The 27,727-nt window shown below is 61.0% G+C and overlaps 1 protein-coding gene across 9 annotated transcripts; it reads right to left on the bottom strand.

The window, feature by feature from the left end:
- Positions 1-27,063, bottom strand: TLE3 (TLE family member 3, transcriptional corepressor). 9 transcript variants are annotated; one of them, XM_086756941.1, is made up of 21 exons: positions 26,707-27,063; positions 26,252-26,379; positions 26,077-26,177; positions 25,913-25,976; positions 24,983-25,027; positions 16,896-16,958; positions 16,344-16,448; positions 10,297-10,501; positions 8,942-8,958; positions 6,741-6,860; positions 6,471-6,521; positions 6,144-6,299; positions 5,875-6,007; positions 5,421-5,617; positions 4,754-4,830; positions 4,270-4,519; positions 3,871-4,118; positions 3,510-3,657; positions 2,775-2,925; positions 2,245-2,321; positions 1-2,014 (listed from the first exon to the last, which is right to left on the bottom strand). In XM_086756941.1, the coding sequence occupies exons 2-21, from the start codon at positions 26,273-26,275 to the stop codon at positions 1,907-1,909; spliced, it is 2,340 nt and encodes a 779-aa protein (XP_086613067.1). In that variant the 5' UTR covers positions 26,276-26,379; positions 26,707-27,063; the 3' UTR covers positions 1-1,906. The 9 variants fall into 9 exon arrangements, with proteins under 9 accessions (XP_086613067.1, XP_086613066.1, XP_086613070.1 ...); XM_086756940.1 differs by having other exon boundaries at positions 26,785-27,063; XM_086756944.1 differs by having other exon boundaries at positions 5,436-5,617; positions 26,785-27,063.
- Between the last annotated feature and the right edge of the window lie 664 nt (positions 27,064-27,727).

Below are 27,727 nucleotides of genomic sequence, written 5' to 3'. Positions count from 1 at the left end.
TTTTTCTCAGAGGAAAACGAAGCACCCACTCACAGCCAGCAACCACGAGGACACAAGCTGGCGGGGGCCTGGCCACAGGGGGCTTTGCCATGGGGGCAGCTCCAGGCCCCGCAGCCCTTCCCATCAACGCGGAGCGGAGCAGGATGCTCCCGGCGCCCCGGGGACCCAGCGCTGACCCCACACACAGCCAGGGCAGCGCCAGCCCGGCTCCCTTGGCACTTCCAGAGCCGTTTTCCTGGGCCAAGCCACCCTTGCAACCACTTTCCCTAAGAGCAGCTTTGAAAAGCCGGCTTTTTCCTTCCTCGGGCCATTAGCGCACAGCATGGATGCCAGCTCCCGTACGCAGCGCACGCGGAGCCGCTGGGACACCGCCCTCCTCTTCCCTTTGAACAGAAAAGGGTGGAAAACCCCTTACTTTGACAGGGAAAAGCCCTTTCCCATGTGCTCTCCCTCCGCTCACCTCTCGCTCGCAGGGACGCGACGCCGACCCCGCACCCCAGAAGGGCCGGGGACCCATGGCCTCGCTCCATCCTCCCGGCCCCGGCCGCCGCGCGCAGGGCTGTGAACCCTAAGCGTTATCATCTTGTACCAGATTAAAATCAAAAATTAAAAAATAATCCATAAAAACGCAGTATAAAAATTCTCTTCCATATGCTACAATACAGGGTGAGCGCTTCTGCTACACAAATACTTTTATTTCCCGTTATGTTTTTTTTTTTTTGGTTTTTTTTTTTTTTTTTTTTACCCCTTTAGTACAAAAGGCTGACTCGCAGGCCTGGGCGGGAGGGGGTCGCTGCACCGGAACCGACACACCAGGAGACACCAGCCCACACAGCCCACAGCCCCGGCCCCCACCGCACACAAACCCTACTTGTTAGTAAACTTGGCTTTTAAAAAAACTGTATTTTAAAGGTTATCAATTCTAATTCTTTACTTTCATTTGAATACAAAACACATAAGTTGCTATTATCTTTCGTGGCTCCCTGAGCTGAATTTACTATGCTTTCTTTGAAATCACTCCTCATTGCTTCTGTCCGAAGACCAAGAAGGGCTTGCGCAGACGATCCCGCAGCGTGGGCTTCCCCTTTTCTTCAAACATACGAGCACAAAAAAAAATAAATCCATATAAAAAACAAAAACAAAAACAAAAAAAAAAAAAAGAAAAGAAAAGGTGATTGTGTTGCTGACGTCCCGTCAGAAGGCGAGGATCCGAGCGAGTCCCCCGCGGTCCCAGCAGCGTCCCACCATCACTAACACACCGAACAACGCACGGGTACGACAGTAGGAACAACTTTTCACCAGTGGACACCTTTGCTCAGCCTGGTTACGCGCTGCGCGGCAAAGTTACGTCCCCACGGACGCTTCGAGGGGGGAGAAGGAGGAAAAAAAAAAATAATAAAAATTGCCACCACCAAAACCATCAGTGGAATACAATTACAGCAGACGAAAAATACACAGCTAGTGTACCGGGAGGGGTCCCCCACCCTGCCAATGCTATTTACTAGTCCATTATTTACATTTTTCACAAGTCTTATGCAGGATGCACAAAAAAAAAAGTCACAATAAAAAATAAGTCCTTTATAGTGCCACCAAAGCGCAGACGGAAAGAACCAGAAAACCAAAAAAAAAAAAAAAAATTCAAAATAAACCCCAAAACCCTAAAACCAAACAAAAATCCGTTTAGGGCTTCAATGTGTGCCATATTTGCAGATCTCCAAATAAATCCGGTGTGTTGTACGCTGGGCCCTCGCGGCAGAGCCCCGCCACAGCGCGCCGGTCCGTGGCCAAGTCCCGGGGGCCGCCCCGCGGCAGCCCCCCCCCCCAAGCCCCCGGTCGCTCCCCGCTGGCGCCCGAGTCCTGCCACCGCCGGCGCTGGGCCTCGCCAGCCCTGCTCCAAAATCCGTGGTTAGTAGATGACCTCGTAGACTGTGGCCTTCTTGTCACCAGAGCCCGTGACGATGTACTTGTCATCCGCTGAAATGTCACAACTTAAGACGGACGAGGATTCCTTGGACTGGAAAAAGGATGGATGGGCAAAAAAAAAAAAAAAACAAACCCATCAGTTTGGTTTCCCCAGCAAGGCTGCGTTTCACCGAGCGGCATCCGTGCTGGCGGCATCACCACACCCCGCACGCCGGGCGCCGATCCGGCCAGCCTGCGGCTCGCAGCCCCCCCAGGACGATGCCGAGAGGAGGTCCCGGGGCAGCCCACCCCCGCGCCCTGCCCCAGACGCAGCCTCCCTACCTGGAAGATGCTCGCTCCGTAGGGCGTCCTCCAGGCGTTGAGCAGGTTGTCTTTCCCAGTACTCACAAACCATTTCCCTGCGCCCAGGGAGCACGGCGTCAGCAGTCGGAAGCTGCCGCTGCCGGCCCCCGGCCCCATGGCTGGCAGCACCAAAGCCATCAGCCAGACCCCGTGGCCGGCCTCTCTCTGCCCCTGGAGGCTGTTTACCCTCAGAAATCGGAGATTTTGGATAAATTGGAAAATCTGGAGATTTTCCAGAGATGTCCGCCCCAGCCTCTCTCCCGGTGGGAGGCGTCCCACCGCCACCCAGCGCCCACACACGGGGTCACCTCCCGGGACGCGGCAATCAGCAATCACGACCGCATAGCGCCGCAGGACCCTTCACAGGGTCCTCGTCTCCACCCCACCGTGGGACAGATCCCGCTGGAAGCCTCCGTGCTCAGCCCCCTGCCACGCACCACCCCCTTCCCGCCGGCCGCAGCCCTCGCGTGCGTCCCCAGCGTCGCCGGCGGGGCCGGGGAGCCGCTTACCGCAGTAGGCGAACTTGAGGGAGAGGACGCAGCTCTCGTGGAGGTGCAGCTGGTACTTGTCGGGTTTCGTGTGGTGCAGCACTTCCACGTTGCTGCTCTCCATGCCCACCGCCAGCCACTCGCCCGTCGGGCAGTACCCCAGCGAGAAGATCTGCGGGGAGGGGGGGGGACAGAGGGTTTTGCACCCGCCACCTCTGCCTGCAGCCCCCAGCCACCGCTGCGTCCCCGACAATTCCCCATCGGGGCGAGACGCCGATCGCCCGGGCACGAGCCCGGCTTGGGGGGGGTGATCCCCTTGGTGACTTTAATAACGCGATGGCTTTGCCCACAGCGCTGGCAGCAAGGCCAGCAATTCGGAAGAGAAACAGCCCGACAGGAGGGGGAGGACACGGCCTCATCTTAAATCCCCGAGTGTCCCCAGCCGCTGCAAGTGGGCACAGCAACGCCAGGAGCCAGCGGACGGCACCCACCCCAGCAGCACAGCCCCGGCGCCCACCCTGGCCGAGGCGCTCCGGCCAAAACGCAGCCTCTTCCAGCGACAGGACATCTCTCTTTGGACCAAAAGTACCGTCCTGGTATCCTCCAGAAGGGGAAAACCAGCCCTGCAGCTCTTGCTGCCTTGAGCACTCCTGGGTTACACCTAAAGCCCTGGGGACCCTGCCCGGGGTCTCCATGAGCCGCAGGACGAGGCCAGGACGCTCCCCGCTCCTGGGGCCGAGCGCAGCCCGTGCTTACCTGGGAGGTGAAGTCGTGCTGCTGGAGCTGCCTCCCTTCCCGCAGGTCCCAGGAGCGCACCGTGTTGTCCAGACCCCCCGTCCACAGCTTCGTACCGTCGTGCGAGATGTCTATGCAGCTGGCGCCATCAGTGTGGCCTTGGAATTGCCTTTAACCGACAAAATACAACTTCTTCATGGGGAACGCTGGCAAAAAGCGCTTAGAGGTCGCTCCAAGGGAGCTGTGCCTCGGAAGTTTCACCGCGCACCCAGAAACCCGTCACGGAGCATCCTTAGCCAAGGATGCACCACGCGACAGCCCGCTCGCTGCCACCCCCGGAGCCCCCGCGCCAAAGCACGGCCACATCAAGCGGCCGGCTCACCTGACGAGCGTCTGGTTGTGCAGGTCCCAGACGGCGATGTTGCCGTCGCTGCAGCAGGAGAAGCAGACTTTGGCGTCGGGGCTGATGGCCAGGGCGTAGCAGGCGGGGGCGGAGGAGGTCAGCTCGGCCTTGATGCGGGGCGTGGGGGAAGCCAGGTCCCAGATGGTGAGCGTGCTCGCCTCCCCTCCCACGATCAGCGTGCGGCCGTCGGGGAGGAGTTTGCAGGAGCGGATGTAGTTATCTCTGTTCTGGAGTGGGGAGAGACGTCGGCAGGAGGGTGAGGAATGGTTCACGGCGTTAGAGGCGGGGGAAAGCGGGGGGACGGGTGCTGGGGAGCGGTTCGCGGTGGCTTGCGCGCGCAGCGCGGACGCTCCGGCTCCCGCGCCGCAGCCCCCTTACCAGGCAGTCCAGCTGGGAGATGGGGCTCTTGCTGCCCGGCTGGCTGATGTCCCAGATCTTCACGCAGCCCTTGCCGCCGGTGTAGACGTGCCGGGTGGGGTTGCTGATGGTGACGGCGCAGACCACCTCGCCGTGGCTCAGCGTGTTGATCTGCCGGGCGTGTCGCGGGATGCCGGGGCCCGCCAGCGCGTCGTGGGGAAAGGGCACCGGCTGCATCTGCCCGTCGGCGCTCACGTGGAAGGAGTAGGCTCTGCCGGGGGAGGGCAAACGGGGGGTGGGCCCCGGGGACAGGGGGTTCGCTGCCAAACCCAGCGTAAGGGGGATCAGGCGGCACCGCAACCTGGCTGCCACCGCTGCTCTCTGGGACCCAGCCCCATGCTCGTCTCCCTCGCAGGCACACTCATCCTCACCAAGCACACACAAGAAAAAAAAACCAAAAAACCACAAACCAAAACCAAGAAAAAAAACCCCAAGGAGTGCTTACGGCTTCCCTCCGGGGATGGACGCCAGGCTGGAGGGCAGGCCGGGGGCTCTCATGGGTGGGTGCGGGTCGAAACCAACCTGCCAAGACAGACACGGGTGAGGTCGGGCACGAGCCGGGCACGCAAGCAAACAGCTTCCCACCTCTGAGCCCAGGTGGGCGTGGGGACGCTCAGCGGCTCCCTCTTTTCCCTTGCTGCTCAATAGCTGACTTATTTTTCCCCCCGCAAAAAGGGGAAGGATGGGGAATCAGCCAAGGGCTTTGGGACCAGCGTGGGACATGTCACCCCCCTGCGCCCCTCCCGAGCCCCCGGAGACGGGAGCAGCCAAGTGATGCCCAGCACCCCGGCTGCAGAACCCCCGTCTCCGCACCAACGGCCGTGTTTTCCTTCTCGTTCGGACCGTGTTTGGCACAGGACTGAGCGTTTAGCAAGAGTGAGGGGACGGGGGCCATGCAGCAGGTATCCCCCCCCGCGTGGGGGCAAGGATGGACCCCAATGCGGTGGCACACGCACATCACCCCACGGGGAGACATCTCCATGCCCCGCACCCTTCGGTGGTGGCTGATTCACAATGCAGCCGGTGAGGACCCCCTCCCTGCACCGCCCCGGACCCTCCCTGCGCCCACCACCCCGCCAGCAGCCAGAAAAGGAGCTAAAAGTGCTACGTACAGCTCCAAAGCTCACCATTGGCGACCGGCCGTAGGCAGCAGCGGCGGCGGCAGCAGCGCTCATCTGCGGGGGGATGTTGTGGAGCCCCGCGTAGGCGCCGGGGCTGGTGAGCGAGCCGTTCATCTCGTGGTGCCCCATCATGGCGAAGGGAGCCGCGTAGGAGCCGGCGATGGAGATGGGCGTCCGCAGGGCCGAGGCTGCGGGAGGGACAGGGACGCGGTCAGGGGACGGAGCCCACCAGCACCCAGCCCTGGCTGGGCCTCCCTCCGTGCCCCATCTCTGGCACGGGGACCACCTGAACCCCTGGCACCCCTGTCCTGAGCTGGATGGCGTCCCAAATAAACCTGAACCCCCGCCAAGGCTGCTGTGTCCCAACAGAGGGCACGGGATGAAGCCACGCTGGGGACAGCAGCAGAGAGGTGGCACCAGGGGACTGCGGGGCACCGGTACCCACCCAGGGGGTCCATGCCGGTGGGCTTGCCGGGCATTGGCCGCAGCCCCGGGGTGCTGCTCGTCCCCGGGGTGGGAGCATCATTCCTCGGCGTCGGAGTGTTCGACTTGAGCCCAGGCGTTGACGATTTGTCATTCTGGATGGAGAAGAGATGAAAAAAAAGAAAGGATGAGGTTCAACTGCCTGCATCCGCGGCCCCTGCTTGGCAAACCCCCAGAGCCAGCAGCACCCATGGCCGGCGGGGCCAGGCCCCCGCAGAGCGAAGGACGTACGTGGCCCAGGTCTTTAGTCTTGGAGGAGGGAGTGCTGCTGGAGGAGGCGACTGAGGCCGGGCTGTTTGGCGCGTCCCCCTTCTTCAGCCCGCGGGCTTTGTCGATGCCGTTCTCCGGGGGGGAGTGGGCTGGGCTGACCCGGGGGGTGGCGGGGTCCTGCGGGACAGGAGGAAGCGTTGGCACCCCCGGCAGCGGGGAGGGCTCCCTCCGGCTCCTCTTCCAGGCAGGAATTGGGCCGGTGTTGGGGGAGCCCCTAAGGCATCGCCCCCAAACCCCCACTGCGCTGCGCGGAGAGGAGCGGGCCTGCCGAACCGCCCCGCGGCTCACCTCGTTGGAGACGTCGACCACCAGGTCATCGCTCTTGTCACCATCGCTGTCCTGAAGCACAGAGCGAGTTACACCCCGCAGAGAGCTGCCAAACCCCGCGGCGGCGGGCAGCCAACCCCCCCACAGCAGCAGAACACGAGTCACCCCACACCACGCTTGGAGAACGTTACCCAAACCCCGCTTTCTGCCACCCAAAGTCCTGCCCGAACGCGTGCCGCTGCGACCCCGGCAGCTCTCGCCCCCACAGCCGCCATCGTCCCCGTCACTCACATATCGGCTCATGCTGTCCTTCTCCTCCGCCTTCCGCTTCTTGGAGTCGATGCCGTAGTCCGTGGAGCTCCGGTGCTTCTCGCTGGCTCTCAGGCTTTCCGAGGGTGAAACGGAATTATTCTGCAACAGCAGGAGAAATCTCTAAGTTGGAAAGGGGACTGCACCGGCAGCAGCTTAGAAGGTGCTGCAAAGAGCCCTTCTGCCCCGCCCCAGACTGCAAAACCCCAGCGGTGGGGTGAGACTCCCGCCGTGCTGGGGGCAGGGGACGGGGTCCAGCCTGGGCTGGAGGACGGCCACCAGCACGCTGAGCATCGCCGCCAGCCCCGGGGACGCTGCCGTGGGCACCCGAGCCCACTGACTGCAAAAGCACGGCAGGAAAAAACTGGCAGGCACTGGGTGAACACAGAGAGGGGAAAAGCTCTGCACCCCTAAACCAGCCCCCTCTCCATCCTCCGACCCCACCGGGAGCCCCAGAGCCTGGCCCGGGGCAGGAGAAGGGCTTTGCAGGAGGGCTGGCACCCATGGGAGCTTCCTCCAGCGTCGGCAGAGCCGGGGCCTCATCCCCGGCGTTCACCGGGGGAGCAAGGGCACCGCTGCATCCCAGCCCCAGCTACGCCGCGCCAGCAGCCGGGCTCTGCCGAGCCAAAGGGCATCCGAAAAAACGTTTGGAAAAAATCCACGTCACTGGGAGCGACGGAGCTGTGGCACAGCTCTGCTCGGGGGGATTTCTGCGCCTGCTTCCAGCGGCAAAGCCCAGGAGACGCCAGCGTTCCCAGGAAAGCCCCTGGCACGCCGGGATTGGGCTGGGAGCAAAGATGGCAGCAGAAAACCGCCTCGGAGAGAGCCCGGCACCGTGTCACCCTGCGGCACAGCCTCGGCCCCGCACAGACGCCCGTCCATCAGCTTCTCAGAGCCGCCAGCGAAATCGCCGCCGTTCCGCGTGCCGCGGCGGAGCCGGCCGCCCCTGCTCCGCAGCGAGGCTCTAAGCCCCTCGGCCCGCCTTCCCTCCCCGGCTGAAAGGGAGAAGCACAGCAGGTCGTGTTTCTCCTCGGCACCCGGTAAGCAGCTTTGGATAACACCGGGCTCTTTCTTCTCAGGCAGTCATGCTGAAAACCCTCGCAGCTCCCGGAGAATCATGTCGAGCATTTAGAGGCATCGATCCATTCAGCCCGCCGCTGGCCCGCCGCCAAGAAACTAAATATTTTTTATTGCGCAGGCAAGGCCAGGAAAATATGAATGACTAACTCTGATTATCGTGCACATTAAGCCTCCACGGGGAATACCTCGTATTTTATTTTACGGATCGAGAAGCTTCCCATCCCTGACGGCCCCCTCCCCGCCGAGGAGGAGGTTAATGATGCCCAATTCCCCTCTCCCCCCTCAAACAGCGCTTTTCTTCCCAGCCGCCCCCGGCTCTCAAAAGGCCCATTTGTGGGCTGGGGATGGCAGGAAATCGCTGCAAAGCCGCGGCTCAGCCAGCTTTGTCCTGCCAGCTTCTCCCCGAGACAGGGGCATTGTGCGGCCCTGGGGCGGGGGGCACGGGCTCAGCTCCCCATCAGGCTCCTGCCAGCCTCTGCCCACCAAAAAAGAAAAAAAAAAATCCCCACCCTCTCCATCGACGCACTCAGGCGCTGCATCCAGCCAAAACAAGAACCAACACGGAGATGGCGGCGACACGACAGAAAAGCAGCGGCGCGGAGGTGCCGGCTGCCTTCGCCGCGGTTATTTAGCTGGTTAGTTAACTGCTTGACCTCCCAAGTCCGACTTAACACGGCGTAATAGCCAAAACCCATCCCGGCAGATTAGATGACCCAAGATAATGGAAGAGTGATCAGGAATAAAATAGCTTTCCTAATCGGCGAAGGATTTTTAGCGGCGCAGACCTGACCGCGCTCATTCGCAGGGCTTAGTCAGTTGAAACCGAATCTCGAAGCTCTGCGGCAATCAAAAAGATTTAACCCAAATCTCATCACCGGCCCGAGGAGGTGGCTCCGCTTTCCCCGGCACAGCCAGCAGCCCAGCAGCTCTTCCAGACAGGCAGGGGGGGTTTATCGCTTGCTTTTTTTTTTTTTTAATTAAACAGAACCTGTGCAGAAGGCATCCCTGGAGCTCACACCCAGAAGCCTGTTTTTTAAAACGATAGATAAAACAAAAACACGCAGCCGCCAGAAACCGAGAAAAAGGGAGGTAACGGGACTTACTGCACTCGAGTCTCGCTCTGCCAGGAGAAGCCGGTGTCAGAGGGGAGGTCACAGCCAAAATAAAGAGAAGACAGATAAATAAAGCAAGTTAGGATGAGCCTTAAAACGGAAAAATAAACCTAGAAGCTCCTCCTTGTGCGGTCTCTGCCTTAACTCAAAACCCATCTGGGTTCTCCTTGGCTTTGCTTTAAAATTCCCATCCCCTGTCCATCCAGCCCCTTGCTTTTTGTCGGTGTGATTTATTTGGCAAGACACGCAGAGGAAAGGGGAAATGCCCTGAAATGCAGAAGGAATGGCATCGGCCTAAGGCTCTTGGACCCACGGTCACATACGCAGGAGAAGGTCCCGACCGCCCATCTCTGTGGCCTCATCAGCAGGATGCGGTGTAGCCATTAATTTTACACAAGCAGCCCCGTTTTCCCTGGGATCTCCTGGTAATTTGAGAAATTACACACAGAAAAATGAACGCAATCGGATATTGCTACCAATAGTTTCTCCTCCCTGGCTTTCAGGAGGAAAACCACCCCAAGCCCACCAGCAGCAGAGCCCAACGGCTTCGTGAGGCTGTTGGATAACCACTCAGCAGACGGGCACGTGACGGGGAAGATCTCAGAGCTTTGGGCGTTGATGGGCTGGGGGATTTGTGAGGAAAAATCTTCAACGCTGGTCGTTTGCAACCAAACTCGTGCATCACTTCTTCTAAAAACATTGCCATTGCTATTAATAAGAAAAACCAGCAAGGTTGCCAGTGAATGTCGCTGGTTTCCAGATCATCAAAAGTCTCTGACATGGATGGAGAGGAGGAGGAGGAGGAGGAAGGCTGCTTCGCCATTAAGGCACGGCTGCATGGGGACGCGGGATTTGCAGCAGGACTCCACCAAAGCCTGCGAGGACCCAACCCTGCGTGGGAACTTGGGGGACAAGCGAGCAACTCAGCCCCACAGAGGTCACCCCGCCGGTGCCACCTTCCCGGGGCAATGTGCGTCCCCTGCCCCAAACCAGCAAGGAACAGAGCTGTCCGGAGGCAGGTCCCCTCCTCCCCTGCCACCTCTCAGAGACCCCACCACCCCCCAGCTGCCCCCAAGGAGCATCCTGACCCCGGCGAAAGCAGGGAAAGCTTTAGGATCACCTGGAAGCTGCTGCTGGGAACATCCCGCAGCAGCGGTGGCTGCCCAGGGGCTCAAGTGTCACTTTGGGACAGCCACCTCCCCAAGGCCAGGAGCCCGTCCCTGAAGCCCTCTCCCCGCAGGGACGGGGTGGCGGGAGCAGCGTCTGGACCAGGGCGTTTCTCACGCTGGCGGCCGCAGCGACGAGCAGCCCTCGGGGATCGCACTGACCCGGCCCCTCGCTCTCACCTCTGTGGTCCAGGTCGTGATGGTTTTTCTCGTCCTTGACGGCGAGGTGTGCCTGGCTGCCCAGGGCGCCGAGAGCCAGCAGCCCCGAGCTGCTGCCCGTGACCGGTGGGATGCCCGGCGGCTGGAGGCCCGAGGGATGCGGCGGCAGCTGGACCGGGGGCCCGTGGGCGGCGTGGGAGAGGTGCTGGGCCTGGAGCTGCTGCTGCTGCAATGAAACCACCAGTGAGCCGGGGAGGGGGCAGCGGGACCGGGGCGGGGGGACGCCGAGGCATCTAGCGGCGTCACGCCGGGAGGGCAGCGAGGTGATGCCCCGGGGAGCTGCCCCGCTCAGCTGCCTGGAAAGAGAAGCCCCGTTAGGAGGGACGGAGGGTGCCCCGCGTACGACCCCCACCGCAGCCGCCCACGACGTGGCCGGGTGGCACGAGCGCATGCACGGCACACGCACCGCGGGCCAGACCGCAGGAGTCATCCTCAACAGAAGGTAACTCACATCAGCGCTGCAAAGTTGGCTGGTTTTGCTTTTCAGTAGATATATGGGGAAAAAAAAAAAAAAAAAAAAAAGAAACACCACCCAGGATGCAGAAAACGGCTCTGGCTAGAGCACCAGCTGCTAAACTAGATCAGGAGGAGAGAACGCGAGCATCCAGGATCCTCCCAGGACACCTCCGAAAGGAGAAGTTCTGCTCATCTGCTCAGGACCAGCTTTAAGGTGCTTGGCGGTGACAAGAAAACCACCCGCATGGCACCTCGGCCCCGTCCTGCCACCCCGCTCCCTCGACAGCGGCAGGACGTCCCCTGTGCCGGGGATGGGGCAGCCAAACCACGGGTGCACCCTGTCCCCCAGCTGCTCCACGCGTCCCCGGGGCTTTGGGGAGCCACGGGCCCCGCTGCCCCAGCGCGCACACATCCGGCCATGGCAATTGTCCGCTTGTTTTGAGCTAGGAAAAGCTGAACTGCGCTTGGGGGAGAGGAAGGGAAAGCCAAACACATCCCCTGCGCTTGTTTCAAATACAAATCACAGAAAACAAGCCAAAACCCGCGTTGCTGGCTATCAGCCAGTGGTGGCCCTGGGTGGTGCCACCTCCAACAGCCCCAAGGCCACCGCTCCAGGACAGCGCGGTCCGGCCAGGGGGGTCCGCGAGCAGGCGCTCGTGTTTTAACCCTCCTGCCTGCACCCACGGCCACCTGAGCAGCACCCAGCCTGTTGCATTTGGGCACCTGCCCTCCCGCGGGAATCACGGGCTGGGTGGGGGACACCCGAGCTGCAGCAGAGCCCCCACACCCAGCTCGGACCCGGTTTTCTCCCTCCCCGGTGCCGCCAAGCACGGCGGAAGCGGTCACCAGGTCGGGCCATCGCAGCACGGCTCAGCCCAGTCCACAGCAGGAATGCACCAAAAACACCTCCCGGGATGGGACCCGGCCCTTCCAACAGGGAAACTTCCCGCACCCCTTCCCCGGCGCTACGAGGGGACGTCCCCAAACCAGCTCAGGCTCCGCGGTGACCCCAGCACCGCCCAACCGGGGCGGCTCCACTCGCTGCCCGCAGCCCACGGCTCACAAAACGCCCCGGGAAAGGGGGGGAGAAGCGGATTTAAGCCGGGGGGTCCAGCACTCAGCCTCACACGGGGCGCAGCTCGACCCCATCATGCACTTAAAAAATTTTCCTCCCGCTCTTAAGCAAGGCTGCTGCCCTCCCGCCTGCAGCCCCCACGCGCCCGCCGTGCACGCAGACCCACAGCGCCAGCGACGCCGAGGGCAGGCTGCACGCCCCGCACCCCTCGGTGCGCCCCGCAAACCCCCCGCCAGCCCGGCTGCAGGAGCCGGGACGCAGCTTTTCGGAAAAACCCCCGCGCCGAAGCCGTGTCTTCAGGGGAAGCACGGGTTCCACCCACCTCCCGACCAAAGGACCTATTTTGGGGTGCAGCAGGAAGGGGTGACTTGCTGTCACACGCTGACGGGCGCAGCGGGACCGCGCAGCCTCTCGCCGCCCGGCGCAGGGAACGCGGGTGGGCGACCCACACCTGCTTTCCAAGCCCTGCGCGAGGGGAGAGGGAAATCCCCAGGCGGGACGCGAGCCGGGGTCAGATCCGAACGGCAGCAGCCGCAGCTGCAGGCAGAAGAGATGCATTATCTTCAAACGCAGCTTCTCCCAGGCAGCGCAGAGGGCTCGGCTGTGGCAGAAGCCAAATCCAGAAGGCAAGCAGGCCTCTGCAGCGCCGTTACGGGAAAAGCATAAATCACGGTGTCCTCAAAAGCAGGAGCGTTTGGCTTCTGCTGGGCTGCTCCGTCCACAGGGCAGAGAGCATCCTCGGGATCTCCGTTTGCGGAGGCATCCTCAGATCCATGCATGCGAGGTGAGCTCCCTGGCCGGGCGAGGGGAGCACCACAGCTACAGAGGGTCCCCAGCCCCAGGGGCTATGCCAGCACCATGCCGGCGTGTCCCTGCAGCGCGGCGGCAGCTCCTGCCTCCTCATTACGTGCACGTACCCAGATCAACCCCTCCAACACCAAAGCGAGGAACAGAGCCCCGGCTCTTGCTGAAATCAATGATGCTCCTCACAGTCCCAGTCTGACGTGATTTCCACCCATTTCAGGGACAGGCAGGCCTCGCCGTTGTATCCAGCAGCAGCCAGGAGAACAGCCCCTGATGTTTTCCAGCACGGAACGCTCCTCCCGCACAAGCTTTCCAGCGGTGCCCATCGCGGCAGGGCAGGGATGCAGAGAGCCGATGCTTTATCCTCGGCAGCCTCCACCTTCCACGGTGGGCAGAAACACCTGCGCCGCACAACGCTGCTCCCAGGAGCTTTCCACTCCCCAGAGAAGGGGGCGCAGGGTCTCATGAGCACCCCAGGTCCACGCAGCCACGCTCCAGCCCAGCGACATCGACAGGGATCCCAGCTCCACCACGAGCGAGAGCAGCAGCACCTGGCTGGGGCAGAGCGGGGAAGGCAGGAAGAATCACCACCCTGAGCCTCGCCCGCCAGCGGAGCAGAAAACCGCTGCTTTCTTCCTTTTTTTTTTTTTAAGCTGTCGCAAATACATCCATCCAACGGCTCAGTGAGCTGCGGGGGCGAGCCCCCTCGCAGCAGCCCCGCCGCAGCGCAGAGGGTGGAAACAAATGTCAACGCACAACATCCCACTGAGGCCCAAGAAACAGTTTCAAGGTGCTTTTCTCCCCTTTGGCAGGCAGGAACCAGGGAGTAGAATCCACATGGACAGCCTCTCGCCGGGCAGCTCTGGTTCGAAGATCCATCCCTCCGATCGGCGTCGGGGCTGGGCTGCCCGCAGCTCCGCGGGGCAGCGGCGATCACACCTGGGGCTGCAGAGCCCCACCGCAGCCCCGCTGGCAGGAGCCACGCCCGGCCGGGTCGCTCCCGCAGCAAGGAGAAGACGAGGAGCCCAACGCACATCCCCGCCCACGCGGGTGCTTCCGGAGGATCCCCAGGCTCTGCTCCCAGCTCCCGCCGCCGTCTCTGCCGTCCCTCCCGGCTGCATCGCTCCGCCGCGTTCGCGTGCGTTATCCCACGGAGCGGCCGATGGACGTCCCTCCTGCGCCGCGCTCGGGAAGCACGTCCTGGAGACTCCATGGGGAAGGATAAAACCCAACGAGGACTCCACGGAGAGGGACAAAACCCAACGGGGACTCCACGGTGCAGAGGAACGCGGCGGAGCTCAGCGATGCTGCTTGCTTGCCATCTTCCCTGCTGAAAAGCCCACCTTCCCTCCCCTGCCCGTTATTCCCTTCCCTGAAAAAGTTTTTTTTTTTTTTTAGAAAAAACACATCATGTGGAGGCTTGTCGCAAACAACTTGGGGGCGGGAGGGCTGCAGGAGCTCTTCGGCCCTTTCACCACCCAAAAAAACACCCCCATACCCCTGCCTCAGCCCAGGGCAGGGACGAGACAGGGTGCTCACCCCTGAGCAGGATCGGGGCCAGGGACCCTCCCGGCACCTCCCCGGCCTGCCCAAGCCGAACGGCGAGCTCGGACCCGCTCGGGATGCTGCTGCGGGGGGGTTCCTCGTCTGCTGGCGGGACCCCGGGCCCGGGCCAGGCAAGAGGAGCCGGTCGGAGCTGTGCAGCCAGGGAAACGTTTTCCTCCTGGAGTCCCTCGGCATGTGCCAGACAAATATGGTTAAGATATGAAGAGGTTACACTTTACGAGAAAGGCTGGCAAGGAGGATCGCGTACGTAGAGTGTTTTTAATTGGATTATGTACATCATGCTTCATGCCTTTGTTAACCGATTTAATGGTTCACCACTTAAGTTCACCACTTGCGTTAAATTTAGTAAAGTAGTCTAATCATTTCCAGAGCTATAACCAAATCAAGGGCTCAATTTCACAGAAGCCTGAAGCAGAGGAACTGTGAGACAATGGCCTAGATGCATAAAATTAACAGCTCTTGACCTCAAAAGGGGCCAAAAAAAAAAATAAAATAAGGTTTTGATGATTTGGTGCATTTTTGTGTGTGTGTCAATTCTGTTTGCAGCACCTGCACCGCGATGTTGGGGGAGTTTACAGTGTCACCTCCTCTTGCTGCGAGGCACGACAGGGGACAGCAGAGCCACTCGTCCCCGCGGGACACGGGGGCACGGGTCCGCACACGCCCCGCTGCGCTGCCCCCTTCCACTCCAGGAAAGCAAACAAACACCAGCCATCTGCCCCACGTGAGCAACCCTACAACAAACCGCGGCATGCACGGAGGGGAGAAACTCTGTTTGCTGGAAAAAACCCAAAACCTCTCGGTTTTGTGTCCTGGGGGGCAGGTGCAGCAGCCAGCGAGCGGCACGGACCCGCCACCCAAACCCGCTCCAGCGTCCTGCAGCACGCAGCTCATCTCGGAGACGAGCCCTGCCCTCCTCTCCAAACCATCAAAGCTCACGGCACCGCCGGCCGCCCTCCTGCCAGCGGCCGCCCCGGCAGGAGATGCTCCCCGCCACCCGTCCCGCCCCAGCGCCCCCCGGGATCGGCCCTGCGCTCCCCTGTAACTCACGCCTCCTCAAAGTTCGTCAGGCAAAGCGATTAAATGCCCGGCTGCTTAATGACGGGATGACACTCGCTCTGCTCTGAGGAAGCAATTACCTTGAAAATGGGGGTCACAGGCCCTGCTCATTTACCTTAATTGAATTCCAATATCCGCCTCTCCCTGCCTGGGCTCCCGGCTGCGACTCAAAGCAGCTCAAAGCCCAGCATCTCCCTCGCTCGCTGTCTGCCACAGCTCATCTCCCAGCGCTGCACCTCCCAGCGCGGCCGCTCGCCCCAGCACGGACCCACCGAGACACGCTCCCGTGCCCGGATCGCTTCCCAAATGCTGCGCGAGCCCTGCCGCGAGGGATCCGGCTGCGGGAGCCCGGAGCGCGTTTCTATGCATAGTGCTACCAGACAGATGTATATAAAAGCAAGCAAAATGCAGAGAGATCCTTGTAGCTTAAGAAAGAAGTACAAATAGTTATTAAAAAAAAATTAAAAATCAGTATTTTCTGAAAAACACCAAAATCCAGAGGAGCTGTGGAGCCACCTCCCCAGGACGCTGATGTCCCAGGGTTAAGGGAGCTGCAGAGCGCAGGTTTGCTGCGGGACTGAGACCGTTACAGCGATCAAAGAGACAATAAAAACTGTTAAAACCGCCCGAGATCTGCGGGAGAGAGCCCGGTGAGACGGGAGCGGGTAAGTCAATGTATGGAACAACAACTCCGTCAAGTTTACAGCACATTTCACATCAACAGCACGCGCAGAGACACGCCTGGGCTCAGCGGCTCCGGGAGGGCAGCCGGCCCCGCTCCGCTCCCCAGACGCTCCCCGGTCTCAGAGAATATCCAATTTGGCTGGCGGAGGCTCCCCACGCCGCGTTAGCACCCGGGGAGGGGGACTGGGGTGCCCAAACAGCAGCTGCCACCCCTCCTCTCGCCCGATGCCGGATTGGGGGAGTTTTGGGGGTCTGGGGGCCGGCAGGACGGCTGGGGTGCTGCGAGCCGCCCTCTGTGAGCCCGCCTGAGCGCAGGATTGCCTCTGGTTATGGTAAATGATAGGAATAAAAGGGGTATACACACGGTGAGAGGCAGATTGGGAAGTCCACGTACCCCGATGATAGCATTCAACTCCGTCATTGTCACTTGCTTGGCACGCTCAACAGCCTGTGCGACTTGCTGTTGGTGCTGCGGGGACAGAGGCGCACGGCCCGGTCAGAGAACCCCCCGAAACGGTTACCCCTTTTTTTTTTTCCCCCCTACATTTTGCTCATGAGAGCAGCAGCCCGGGCACACCTCCACCTCCATGGACCATGGGGTGCAGGGGGAGCCTGAGCAGCCCCTCGCAGCCTTTTTCGCTCCGCAGGCTCGGTGCAGACCCCCACAGTTGAGCAAAGCCCCTCGTGGGGTCCAGCTCTCCCCCATCCCGAGGGTTTTGTGACACCCATGTGGAATCTGAGCCCCGTTTCTCACAGGGCACCCCAGAGCAGCCCCACTCCCCCAAAATGGAGGTTTGGTGGGGGCAGGTCTGTGTCCCTCCTTGTGGGGTCCCCTCTGAAGGGCACAGCGCTGCCTTCCCAGGGAAACCCCCCCGAGGAGCAGCTCCCCCCACCTGGGGTGTAGAAATGGCCTTACCTCTTGTGACAGAAAAGGCATGATCTGGGCTAAAATGGTATTCAGTCTTTTAGCAATTTCTGTCTGAAAAAAGGGAAGAAGAGAAACCGGCAGTCAGTACCCAGCAGCCTCCCGCGGGGTGCCCGAGCCTTCCCGGCAGCAGCGTCCCGCAGCCCCCTCCCCGTCCCCTCCCGGCCCTGCAAGAGGAAGCGGTGACTCCCAAAGCGCCTTCGCGGGCATCCTGTGCTCGCCAGCACAGGGACACAGCCCCGCTCCCTCAGGACGCCTTGGTCCCCTTCCCATCCCGAGACCCAGCGCCGCGGAGCAGCCCCAGCAGCTCCGCACCAGCCCGGATCTCCCCAGCTTCAGGAAAAGGCAGCCGGGCAGGAGCACAGCTCCCCGTCCCCAGGAGGCCAGATCACGTACAATCCTCCAGCCGGGACGATGCACGGGGACAGCCCCTTGCCACCGCTTCCCGCTCCCAGTGCTTATTTGTGGGCTTTTCTTCAGAAGAAAGCTCGGCAAACGCACCCCGCCCCGCGCAGCGAGCGTTCCGTGGGCGCTTGCTCTGATCTTGACGCCACCAAGGTCTTTCCCCACCCCGAACCGAAGCCGCTCGGGTTCCTTTTGCCGTCCGCACATCACACCAGGGAATTCAACCCGCCACCATTCCCACCCGTCAGCCAGGCCCCCTTATCGGGGAGTTTAACAACAAACCCGTGCTGTCAAACCATGGTTTCTGCAACACCTCCACCAACTCGGAGTAACGTTTTCCTCGAGCAAAGAGCCAGGAGCGCGCTCGGGGTGACCGCCCGGCCCCGCGCCGCGCGCCCCACGATTGCTCCCGCTTGCACGCAGAGCTGCCGGATGGCCGCTGCCCGGCTCCCAGGAGTTAACGCCGGCTGCTCGGGCGGCCCAGGCAGCTGTTAAAACAGCTTTTGGTCCAACTCAAACAAGGCCCAAGCAGCCGAGGATTCAGCGCCGCAACAATGGCCGGAGCAGAGCCCTGGCACCGAATCAAACGCCCAGAAATTCCTTCCGACAGCCCCGAGCAGCTCGTTACCAATAACACAAGCGATTAACCGGGTCCCGCTCCAGCCTCCCCGTTGGCAAGGTGCCACCCCCCCGCCCTGAGACGGCCAGCGGCCACCCCCTGCTCGGAGAGCTCCCCCGTGCTCCCCAAATCACAGCTTCCACCCTCGGCACCCCGAGGCTTCGCCCTCCGCGGTGGTCCCCATCGCTCAGCCCCAGTACAGGCCCTGCAGCAGCTCCGATTTGTAATCCCAGTCCCAGCAGGGTGCCGACCCAGAGAGGGGATCTCAGGTCCACTTGTTCTCAAGTAGTGCAAAAAAAAAAAATTAAAAAAAATTTTAAAAATCCAAGTATCAGAGTTTGGAGAGAAAAATAACCCAGTAGATACTTTTGCTTTGAGGCATCAGGCTGGGGCACCCGAAGCAAGAGCACAACCGACATCCCCCAGGACACCCCCAGTTCCCCAGCCCAGGCTCAGCCCCGCAGACGGAAGCGCCCCGCCAAGACCCCGCAGCCACTGGAGCTCGGGGACTCGCTGCGAGGGGTCCCCGCAAACCACCGCTCGCTGCTCCCACCGAAAGGCAGCACCTCTGCGCGGGCACGGCCGCCTGCGACTTCAAAGCGGCGGAGGGATATTTCTGGCCAGCGTCTTTTCCGAAAGCGCCCCGGCGATCGAGTTACACCTGCTGCTTTTATTAGCCCTCCCAGAGGTCAGGGGAACGCGCCGGCGCGCTGTGCCGAGGCGGAGGCATCTGGAGGTGGCCACGGCTTGGACTCGGGTACCTCGGGCACAGCGACGCGCGTGCTGCAGGCGCCAGGACCGTCACGGGCCCGAACGCGAGGACGCGCGCCGCGCCGGGCGGCTGCTGAAGGCACGATCCTCCCTGCCCCGAAGAAAGGGCTCCGGCCAGCGCGAGCTGTCAAACACCCAGCACGCGTGCATCGCTCACGGCTGCGCCCGCGGAACTGGGCCGCAAGCTGGAACGGCAAAAGCCAAGCCCGGCCGCGGTGCCGCGTCCCAAGGAGCGTGGGCTGGCGCCGTGCGTGCCGCCGGCCGCCCCGGCAAAGCGGGGCCGCTTCAAAGCGGCAGTGGTGCCACCGATAACCAGCCCGGTGCTCACATCAGGCGTTGCTCAGCGATAGGTAAACCTCTTTAAAGGCCTTTTTGGCACCGGGCGCATCGATTAGATTATATAGAACTGCAGCTCCATTAAATATTTATTCCTTCAGATGAAGCCTATTGGATTCTGGACGCAACAAGTGCTCGGCGTATTGCTCCTCCAGCACGGCTGCTGCTCCCGCGAGCTCCTTCTTGCCAGCCCCCAACAAATTCTAGAAGAAACTCAATCCTTATTTGAGGTGAAAACAGCGGTGCCAGCACGAGCAGTCCCTCCGGCCGCGTGTCGCAAAGGTCGTTTAGGTGCAAAGGAAGAAACGCAGCATCCAAACAGGTTGCCTCCGCGGAGGAGGGAGGGAAGGCGCCGGCTTTTCCCCGGGCGCCATCGAGCACTAGCACGGTCCAGACAAACCGGACGCACGCTGACCCACGGCCTCCGCGTTTCAATCCAATTCTGCCCAAACTTCCAACCAAGAGTTGAAGAAAAACGTTGTGCTCTGCAAAGAGAGAGACTTCCCACGTGGGGTTCCGTGAGGAAGATGGTATTGGGTGTCCAAAATATTATGTTTGCAACCGTGAGGTTTCCTGTTAACAGGAGATTCAATGATTTTTAAATATTTGCTCACTTTAACTTTTCCCATTCCCTAGCAGATTAAACCCCAGTTGTCCCCATTAAAAGTTTAATCGGGAGCGGAAGAGGATCCTCCAGCACGCGGGGAACAGGGGAGGGCTTCATGCCCCACAACAGAGCTCATTCATCGCCTCGCCCCAGAGCGCCACAGCCCCCCGAGCCGCTCCTGCCAAGGAAAACCTCCGTTCCCCCTGCCGCGCGTTGCCATGGCAATCCCAGCCTCCGCATCCCCTCCCAGCGCCCTGCATCTTCGCTGGACCACCCGGTTCATTGCCGAGAACAGGGCTGCAAACAGCGGTGGATGAAAGATCGGGGGCTGCGCAGGGCACGCCGGGAGAGGCACCCACCCACGCAGCCCAGCACCAGCACCCACGGGAGCATCCCCGGGACGCTCACCCCGGGCAGCGGGACGCTGACGGCAGCTCCGTGCCTCCTCGTTAAAAAGGGCAAGGAGTCAGGAGAATCCGAAATCTCGGCTAATCCCCCGCCACCCCAAGTCCCTGCCTGCAATCTGACCCGCTGCTAGACCAGAGACGCTCCGGGTGATATTTGGCGAGCAGGGAGGGATCGGAGAAAACATTTGCGCTGGCTGTAAATCAAGAGGCAGAGCGCTTGGCCACCGGCTGCGAGCCCTGTCACCCGCTCTTAAAATGGCCAGCGCAGCCACCAGCACCCGAGGCACTCCAGGGCAGCGGGGCGGCTGCTGGAGCCCGCTCAAAGCCAGGCAGGGGCTGCGGCGGCATGCTGTTAAATAGCTGCGGGGCCCGCTCCCCCCAGCCGCCCCGGCCCCCCGTCTTCACACCTGGATGTGGCAGAGGGAAGTTTAAAAATAACACTGCCGGCAGTCAGGCACGGGATTCACAGAGCGGAGCTGAAAGGAGCAACCTTAAAAATAAAAATTCGCCCGACGCAAAGTGCACACAGAGCCCCAGCCCTGAACCAGGGTGAGGGGGTGCGGGGGGAGGCTGCACCCCCACACGATACCCTGCAGGCGTTGCTGTGGGCATAGGGATGCTCGCGGGGCCAAAATTGGTTGTCCCAGTCTCAGCTGAGCGAGCAAACAGGAGGCGCAGGGCCGATCCCAGCACCCTCGGGCAGGACCCCGTGGCACAGGACCAGACCCAAACCCCTCCTGGGTTCCCAGCGCCCAGCCCCGCTCTGGGGATGGAGGTGCCTGCAGAAACCGACCCCAACACCGCCATCACTCTGCGGGGAGCACCCCCAGCCTCCCCAAAGCGCACACACCCTGAGAGGGACAGATCTACCGCGAACCTACGCGGCTTTGAAGCGAGTCACATCGGCATGGGAGACCAGGCCACCTCAGGACAGATTCTGGGCCGCACCAAAATCCAATCCGCCCTTGGTTATTGATTTGAACAGTGGCACGCAGGCTGGAGACAAGGGTCCGAACGCACGGCATCGCTCAGCTGACCCTTCCCCTTGAAAAACGCACCAAAACATTACAAAGGCTTTCCAGCGCAAGCCTAGCGACGGGGCCGGGTAGGGTGCCGACAGCCTACGGGACGCAGGGATATCAGCATCATCCCACGGTTCACACAAGGCTCCTGGGGAGAAACACCCACCCGCGAGCCCCCGGCTTCCTCCTCAGCTCCAAACCCACAGCTCCCTCCACGCGTGCACCCCGACACCCCCCAGCGATGCTTCCACGCGGGGTCTGCACCGCCACAGCCCTCCCTTCACCACCCCAGGCCCCCCCCGGACCCCAGCCCTGGAAGCGGGGGGCGGCGGGAGACCGGCGCGCAGTAAGTCACCGCGGCGGCGAAGCACCAGGCGCGTTTGTTGAAACCAGGATATTGTCTCTCTAAGCACATGAAAATCAGGCCCTTGAGCAGCGTGGTTCTCACTCCGGCGCACAATTACGGGCACTTTCAGCTGTCTACCACTATTTCAAGTGCTCTCTCCAGCCGGGCTGTCAATGGCATGTTGAAAGCTATTTGTGGCTGCTATCGTTATTAGCAAAGTGGAGAGCCGCGCTGATGAGAATTAAATTCGGGGAGCGGGTGCGGATGGGCGGGCTGCAACCCCTCATTACAGAATTACCACCCGCACCCGGGCTGCGGCGGGGGCTAAGCCAACCGGGACCCCCAAAACCCGCCCGGGAACCCCGCCGCCTCCCGCCAAGGGAGGGAGAGGCTGAGCTGCCCGACAGCTCTTTCCCTTCCACCTCGGGAGACCCGAGAGCCTCGCACTAACAAATTACTTGGCTTCTGAAGTATTTAGCAAATTATTACCTGGTACTCCTCGCTAACGAGCGTGACAGAAAGTATATTGTGTTCTTGGAATATTCTAGAAAAAAAATAAATAACGAAAGCATGCCTCTCTTCCCCTGGAAGTGTCAGGAGGGTGTAGGTTTGTTCCAAGCATGAAGTGTTTAAGCACGAAAACAAGAAGTGCTTATGTGGAGAGTTCTCAGCCATAAAAATAAAAAAAAACCCCACCAGACAAAAAACCCAGACCAGCACAAAGGTTCTCCCTGCTGAGGTGTCCCGTTTCCCCACGCAAAATTCGTTTTTCCTTTTGGAATCGTTATTCCCTCCGATCGCATTCGGCAATCATCTGCTGAGATCTGAGCAAAAACAAAGCAAAACCAACAGGGGAAGGAAAGTTTCTTTTGTAAAAATCAATTAACCTTAAAAAAACCCCAAGTGTCGCTCAGGTTTAAACAGAAAACTCCCGACTGGCCCGGGGTTTAAGCGAGCTGAGCCCAGACAAGAGCGGGCTTCGTTCAGCGGGCAGACTGATGCAAGGAGCAACTCGCTGCGTTCTATGCAACAAAGCGGGTAGTCACTTCCTAAATATTTCCTTGCATATGGAGTTGTTTATGAAACTACATTTTTTTTCTTAACGAGAAACAAAATGAGAAGAAAGGGAAGGGGGGGAAAAAAAACCAACCCCACACGCGGCCACATATGCACACACTTAATATGCAGCGTGGAAGAGATAATCTGTTATATAAGCCCGGGCAGACAATCCCCCTTTGCTGGAAGATGAAGTATCCATCAGTGTTTGTCTCAAGCAGATGTAATCACAAGCAGTCAAGTCTGGAGGGCAGGACACCGCATGAATAATTCAAGCACTTCAGTCTACTCGATTGTGTGCAGATAAACACAAGTCAACCGCTAAACAGGTCAGGGATAAACGGGTTCGGGCGGAGCAGCCCCCCCAGCCAGGCACAGGACCAGGGATGCTGCTCCGGGGGGATGCTGCGGCCCAACAGAGGGGTGACCCCCCCCCGGCACCCCGCTCTCCCGACCTCCGCTCCCCCTCGTCCCATTTTCGCCTGGAAGCGCGCTGGGAGCGGCTGGGGCCGCTTTGTTTTCCTCCAGCGCCGTGCGCGTTGCTGTCAATTAAATAACAAGACAGCTTCACCTCCCCAAACTTCCCCACCAGCCCAGCGCCAGGCACGCAGCATATGTCACCAGCAACAACCGAAGCAGGCGGGGGACGCTCGGCGCAGGCTGGAATCATCCGGCGAAGATCGAGCCGTCGAGTCGCGAGGCGGCAAAGCTCCCGGCAAGGCGCGGGGACCACGCAGGGCCTCCCCGGGCTGCCAAATGGGGGTCAGGGAGGGCAGCAGCCCCACGGCAAGCTGCCCCCTGGCCTCTGCTGGGCTCCTCAGCCGCCCTCCGAAACCACCCCGGGGGCTTCGTCTCGCCCCACGCCACGGGGAAGCCACACCGCGCGGGCCAGAGCGGACGGCGGAGCGCTTCATCCACACGTCGAGGAAGCCAGCACCCACGACAGGCTCTCACCCTCTTCATCCCACGGCGCAAACCCATCGGTTTTTGGTCGCAACCACGTGCTGGTGGAAAACACACCGCGCACCTCAGGAACAGCAACTGCCTCCAAAGCTTCCATCAAGAGAAAAAAAAGCGCAATATCCTGCTGTATTATTTCAGCATCCGCCAGCACAGAGCGAAGCTGCTCCATCACCGAGCAACCAGCAGCTTTCCCTCTCCCAAAGCAGCCTGCTCGCGTTACTCCAGTCCCTCCGACGCTTCCGAAAAGGCCACGGGGTCCGCATCCCCTCTGGACACTTGCAAGAAGGGGATGGGGTCCTGGCAGAAGGCCACGCGGACCCAAGTGGAAATTCTGCATTCAGAGCGGAAATTCCGCACTGGGGAGCGCTCCCGGCCGTGCCAAGGCAAAGCCGGGCCCGAGGTTCCCCCGCGTGCCCCCGCTTGCCCCAGGCTCGGGGGGCTCCCGCGCAGCCCCCCCCCAGGAGCTCCCCGCCAGGACGCCTCTGCCCGGGCAGAAGCGACGAAGAGAAAGAAGTCGGGATTATCTGCATGGAAGAAGATATTTTTAAAAAACTGAAGACTAAGCAGTAATTATTTTCGCTACCCTGTGACTGCGTACCAGAAAGCTAAAGGGAAGCGTGCGAGAAAAGCGGAGAGGCGGATTCGCAGACACGCTGCTCTGAATTTCATTGGCGCTAACGACACTTGCTTTCTCAGGGCTGCAGTGCTGCTATTAAGCAAAACCACTCCGGAGCTGAATGGGGCTGATTTGCGAATTGCAAAGTTGATGTCAACTTCTATCTGCCTTAAGTTCTTAATTAGAACTACTTCTAAAACCAGTAAGCAGCAGCAGCACAAATAATCAGGTCTAATCTCAATAATAACTTTATTCCTTTAAGTTTTACCATCATGTGCCCAGCCTTTAGGCTCTTTAACTATAATCTTATCAAGGCAGCACACCACATTCTGCTACGGCCTTCTATATTTTTCCTTCAGGCAAGTTACATACTAGAGCAGACCAGAAAAAAAAAAAAAAAAATAAATACGAGTACCAAACATTGCTTCATTTTCCAGACGCAAAGACCAATCCGTGACGTTGAGCAACACACCAGAAGATACGGGTATCCCTGCGGATAATTCCCTTCTAAGTCTCACGCTACAGCACGGCGAGTATCGGCGCTGCGACCTTAGGAACAGCCGCGCTGTACCAACAACAAACCCAGAGGAAAAGGCAGGAGATAACAGTATTTTCCAAGCACCGGGAACGCGCTATTCCAGGTACCGACCTCCCAGCGTGGAAGGCAGGGCTGTTTTCACCTCTCCTCATAAACACTCTTTTCAAACCCCAAGCTCCTCCAGAAGCCAGGCAGAAACCCCACGGGCCTGCCATAAACCCGCAGTTCCCAGTACGACTGCGGGGCCACGCGATCTCACCTGGAGTCACGTCCCCGACTTCAGCACCTACTCCCCGCTCAGTGCAATCGGGGCTATTTTATCTCAGGTCGAGCGCAGGGCAACAGGAGATCGATCAATCAATCACCATTTCTCCCCCCTTCCAATTACTCACCTGTTTGTGCATTTCAATATTCAAACCGTACGACATTTCATAGTACTGGGGAATTAAAAAAAAAAAAAAAAAAAAAAAAGAGAGAGAGCGCCAAGAATTTGAATTAATTTAACGTAAGGTATTTGCATAAGGTCATTACCAGAAAGCATCCCGGTCAGAATTGCGCTTAAAGCATGCGTAGCCAAGGAAATTATACCTTATAATAAGCAGATGTTTATAGGGTTTAACTGGCACGCATTTAACAAGAGGACACTCCTTTTTACTCCTGTTTTCTCCTCCCAAGCTACTTAGAAAAACAAAGAGGCGCAGAGCTGTGTGACAGGCGCCTGCTCAGCCCTGGCAGAACAGGTACAGCCCGTGGGCTGGCCAAAAACCAAAAACCCAGTTTCTCACTGGGAGGGGGGGTGGATTTATCCCCCCCTCACCCCCGAGACCAGGGAGCGCCCCGGTCCCTTCCCCCCTGCCGGAAAAGGGGGTGCTGGGTGCTGCCAGACCCATTACAACCAAAAACCTTGGGGCCCCGCGATGTGAATTTTAAAGAAGGAGGAAAAAAAAAAAAAAAAAAAAGGCTTTTACGGCAACAAAAGAGCCTGCTTTCCCCGGGAAGTGGGGGGGATGCTCTGGGGGAGGCACCGGGGTGCCCTCACCCCCGTTTCGCCGGATGCCCCGGGGCAGCCCAGACGCCCCCCCGCCCCGGGCCACCCCCCCTGCACCCCCCCCCACCTCCCCCCGACGCTTAAGGTACCGGTAACAGGGTTCCGGGGGTACTTGCGTTGCACTTCGAGGCGACCCCTGCCCAAATCAGGGGGGGTTGCGGGGTCCCCGGGGCAGGCAGCTGCCTGTGTGTGTCCCCCCCCGCCCCCCGCCCCCCATTAGCGCACAGCTAATGACATTTCCAGCCTGATCCGAAATCTGATTAAAGTCTCTTACCATCACGTAATGGCGCTGCATTTCTGTCTTCTCGTTCGCCAGCTTGTCATACTCCACTTTCAGGCTGGGGGAAGGGGGGGGCAGGGGGTGAGACCCCGAGAGCAGGGGGAGGCGAGGCGGGGGGGGACCGGACCCCCCCCCCAGCACCCCACCCCCGGTCTCACCTGTGGTACTGGGCTTGCAGGAACTGGAACTCGTCCTTGATCCGGTCGCAGGATTCGGCCACGGTGAATTTGAAGCCCGGTTGGCCCGGCTGGTGCGGAGCCTGCGGGGAGAGGGGCTCAGCAACGGGGCTCGGGGGCTCGGGGTGGGCGAGGGTCCGGGGGTGCCGGGACTCACCGGGTGCCGGCCCTGGGGGTACATGGCAGGGCTGGGGCGCGGTCACTGGGACCAACCGCGCCGGGCTTGGCGATGGCGACGTGCGGTGGTGGCCGCCGGCCGCGGAGCGCTCCCGGAGAGGCCGAGAGCTGAACAAAGGGAGCGGAGAGAGGAAAGTCCGTGCGGGGGGCGGGGGGGGGGCTGGCCCGGCTCGCCCCGCGTCCCCCAGCCCCCCCCCGCCACCCCAACCCCACCCCGCGCAAAGCTCCGCACCGGCGGACCGACCCCCCCCCCCCTACCCCCCCCACCCCGCCTCGCCTCTCCGCTTCCTCACCGCTGCCCCCCCCCGCGCCGCCTTCCGGCACCCGCTCTCGGAAAAAAAAAAAAAAAAAAAAAAAAAAAAAAGCAGCAAAATCACTCCATTAAAAAAATAATAAAAAAAAAAAATTAGAAAAGCAACAACAACAAAACCCAACCAAAAGAGCCCCGGAGGGAGGAGGATCCCGCGGTATTCCTGCTGCGAGAGGAAGGGGGAAGCAAAGCCAGGAACTAACGCCGGAGCACGACGGCCATGGAGGAGAGGAGGAGGGGGGGAGGAAGGCCGTACACATCCGACTGCCCGGCCGCCGCGGACATGCGAAGCGGAGCCTCCGCCGCCGATTCCCCCGCCCCGGGGGCGGCCGTTCAGCTCCGGCCGGCCGGTACCGCCGCCGCTCCGCCGGCCATGCCGCCGCCGCCGCCGCCGCTGCTGCTGCTGCTACGGGGAGACCGGTACCGAGCGGCCCCCGCCGCGAGTGGGGCAGCGCCGGAGCACGCGGTCCCCGCCGCTACCGGAGCGCTGGGGCGAAGCGGGGCGGCGGGGAGGGGGAACAAAACCCGGGCGGCTTCTCCGGCGGCAGCCAATGGGAGAGCGGGAGACCCACGTGGGGCGGGGGGAAAGCGGCCGCTGAGTGGGCAACGAAGCCGGCGACGTCACAATGGCAGCTTGTGTCTGAAACGGGAGCGGCGGCAGGGCTGCCCGAAAGCCACGCCCCCCGCCGCGGACCACGCCCACTCCCCAAGCCGCGCCCCCTCCGTGGCCCCGGTTCGCTTTCCCCCACTCCGTGGCCACCGGTTCGAGTCCCCCGGCCGGCGCGTCCGGGCCGGAGCCCTGCGAGCGTCCCTGCCGCCCGTGGCCCCGCCAGACCGGCGGAGCGGCCCCGCCAGGCGCCGCAAACCGCGCGGAACCGGCTTGGCCACCTTCGTGTTTTCGGGAGGGGCGGGGGGGGAACCAGCCCCCTTCCAGCGCCTCCTTCGAGCCTGAGCCGCTTTAAGTGGCGAACACGGGCAACGTCGTTAGCGCCGCACGCGCCCGCCGAGCGGTGTTTTGGCGGGGGGACACCCGGTTTGCACCCCCCCCCCCCCCCCCCGCCCCTTCCCCGTCCGGCCAGGCTTCGTGGGCGGGGACAGCCGCGACCCCACGGCGCGCGGCCCGGCGGCACAAAATGGCTCCCAGCC

This window comes from Chlamydotis macqueenii, chromosome 12, assembly GCF_036417535.1.
Source record: "Chlamydotis macqueenii isolate bChlMac1 chromosome 12, bChlMac1.mat, whole genome shotgun sequence".
Classification (NCBI taxonomy): Eukaryota; Metazoa; Chordata; class Aves; order Otidiformes; family Otididae; genus Chlamydotis; species Chlamydotis macqueenii.
Note: the sequence above shows the minus strand (reverse complement) of the source record. Positions and strands in the feature narration are given on the sequence as shown.

What these genes read in the sequence shown, in the direction of transcription:
- TLE3 (XM_086756941.1), bottom strand. Translation starts at nt 26,275, where the DNA reads ATGTACCCCCAGGGCCGGCACCCG. An exon ending in ACCCCCAGGGCCGGCACCCG is followed by an intron (nt 26,178 to 26,251) that starts GTGAGTCCCGGC and finishes CTCTCCCCGCAG; the next exon opens with GCTCCGCACCAGCCGGGCCA. An exon ending in TTCCCAATCTGCCTCTCACC is followed by an intron (nt 10,502 to 16,343) that starts GTGTGTATACCC and finishes GTTTCATTGCAG; the next exon opens with CAGCAGCAGCTCCAGGCCCA.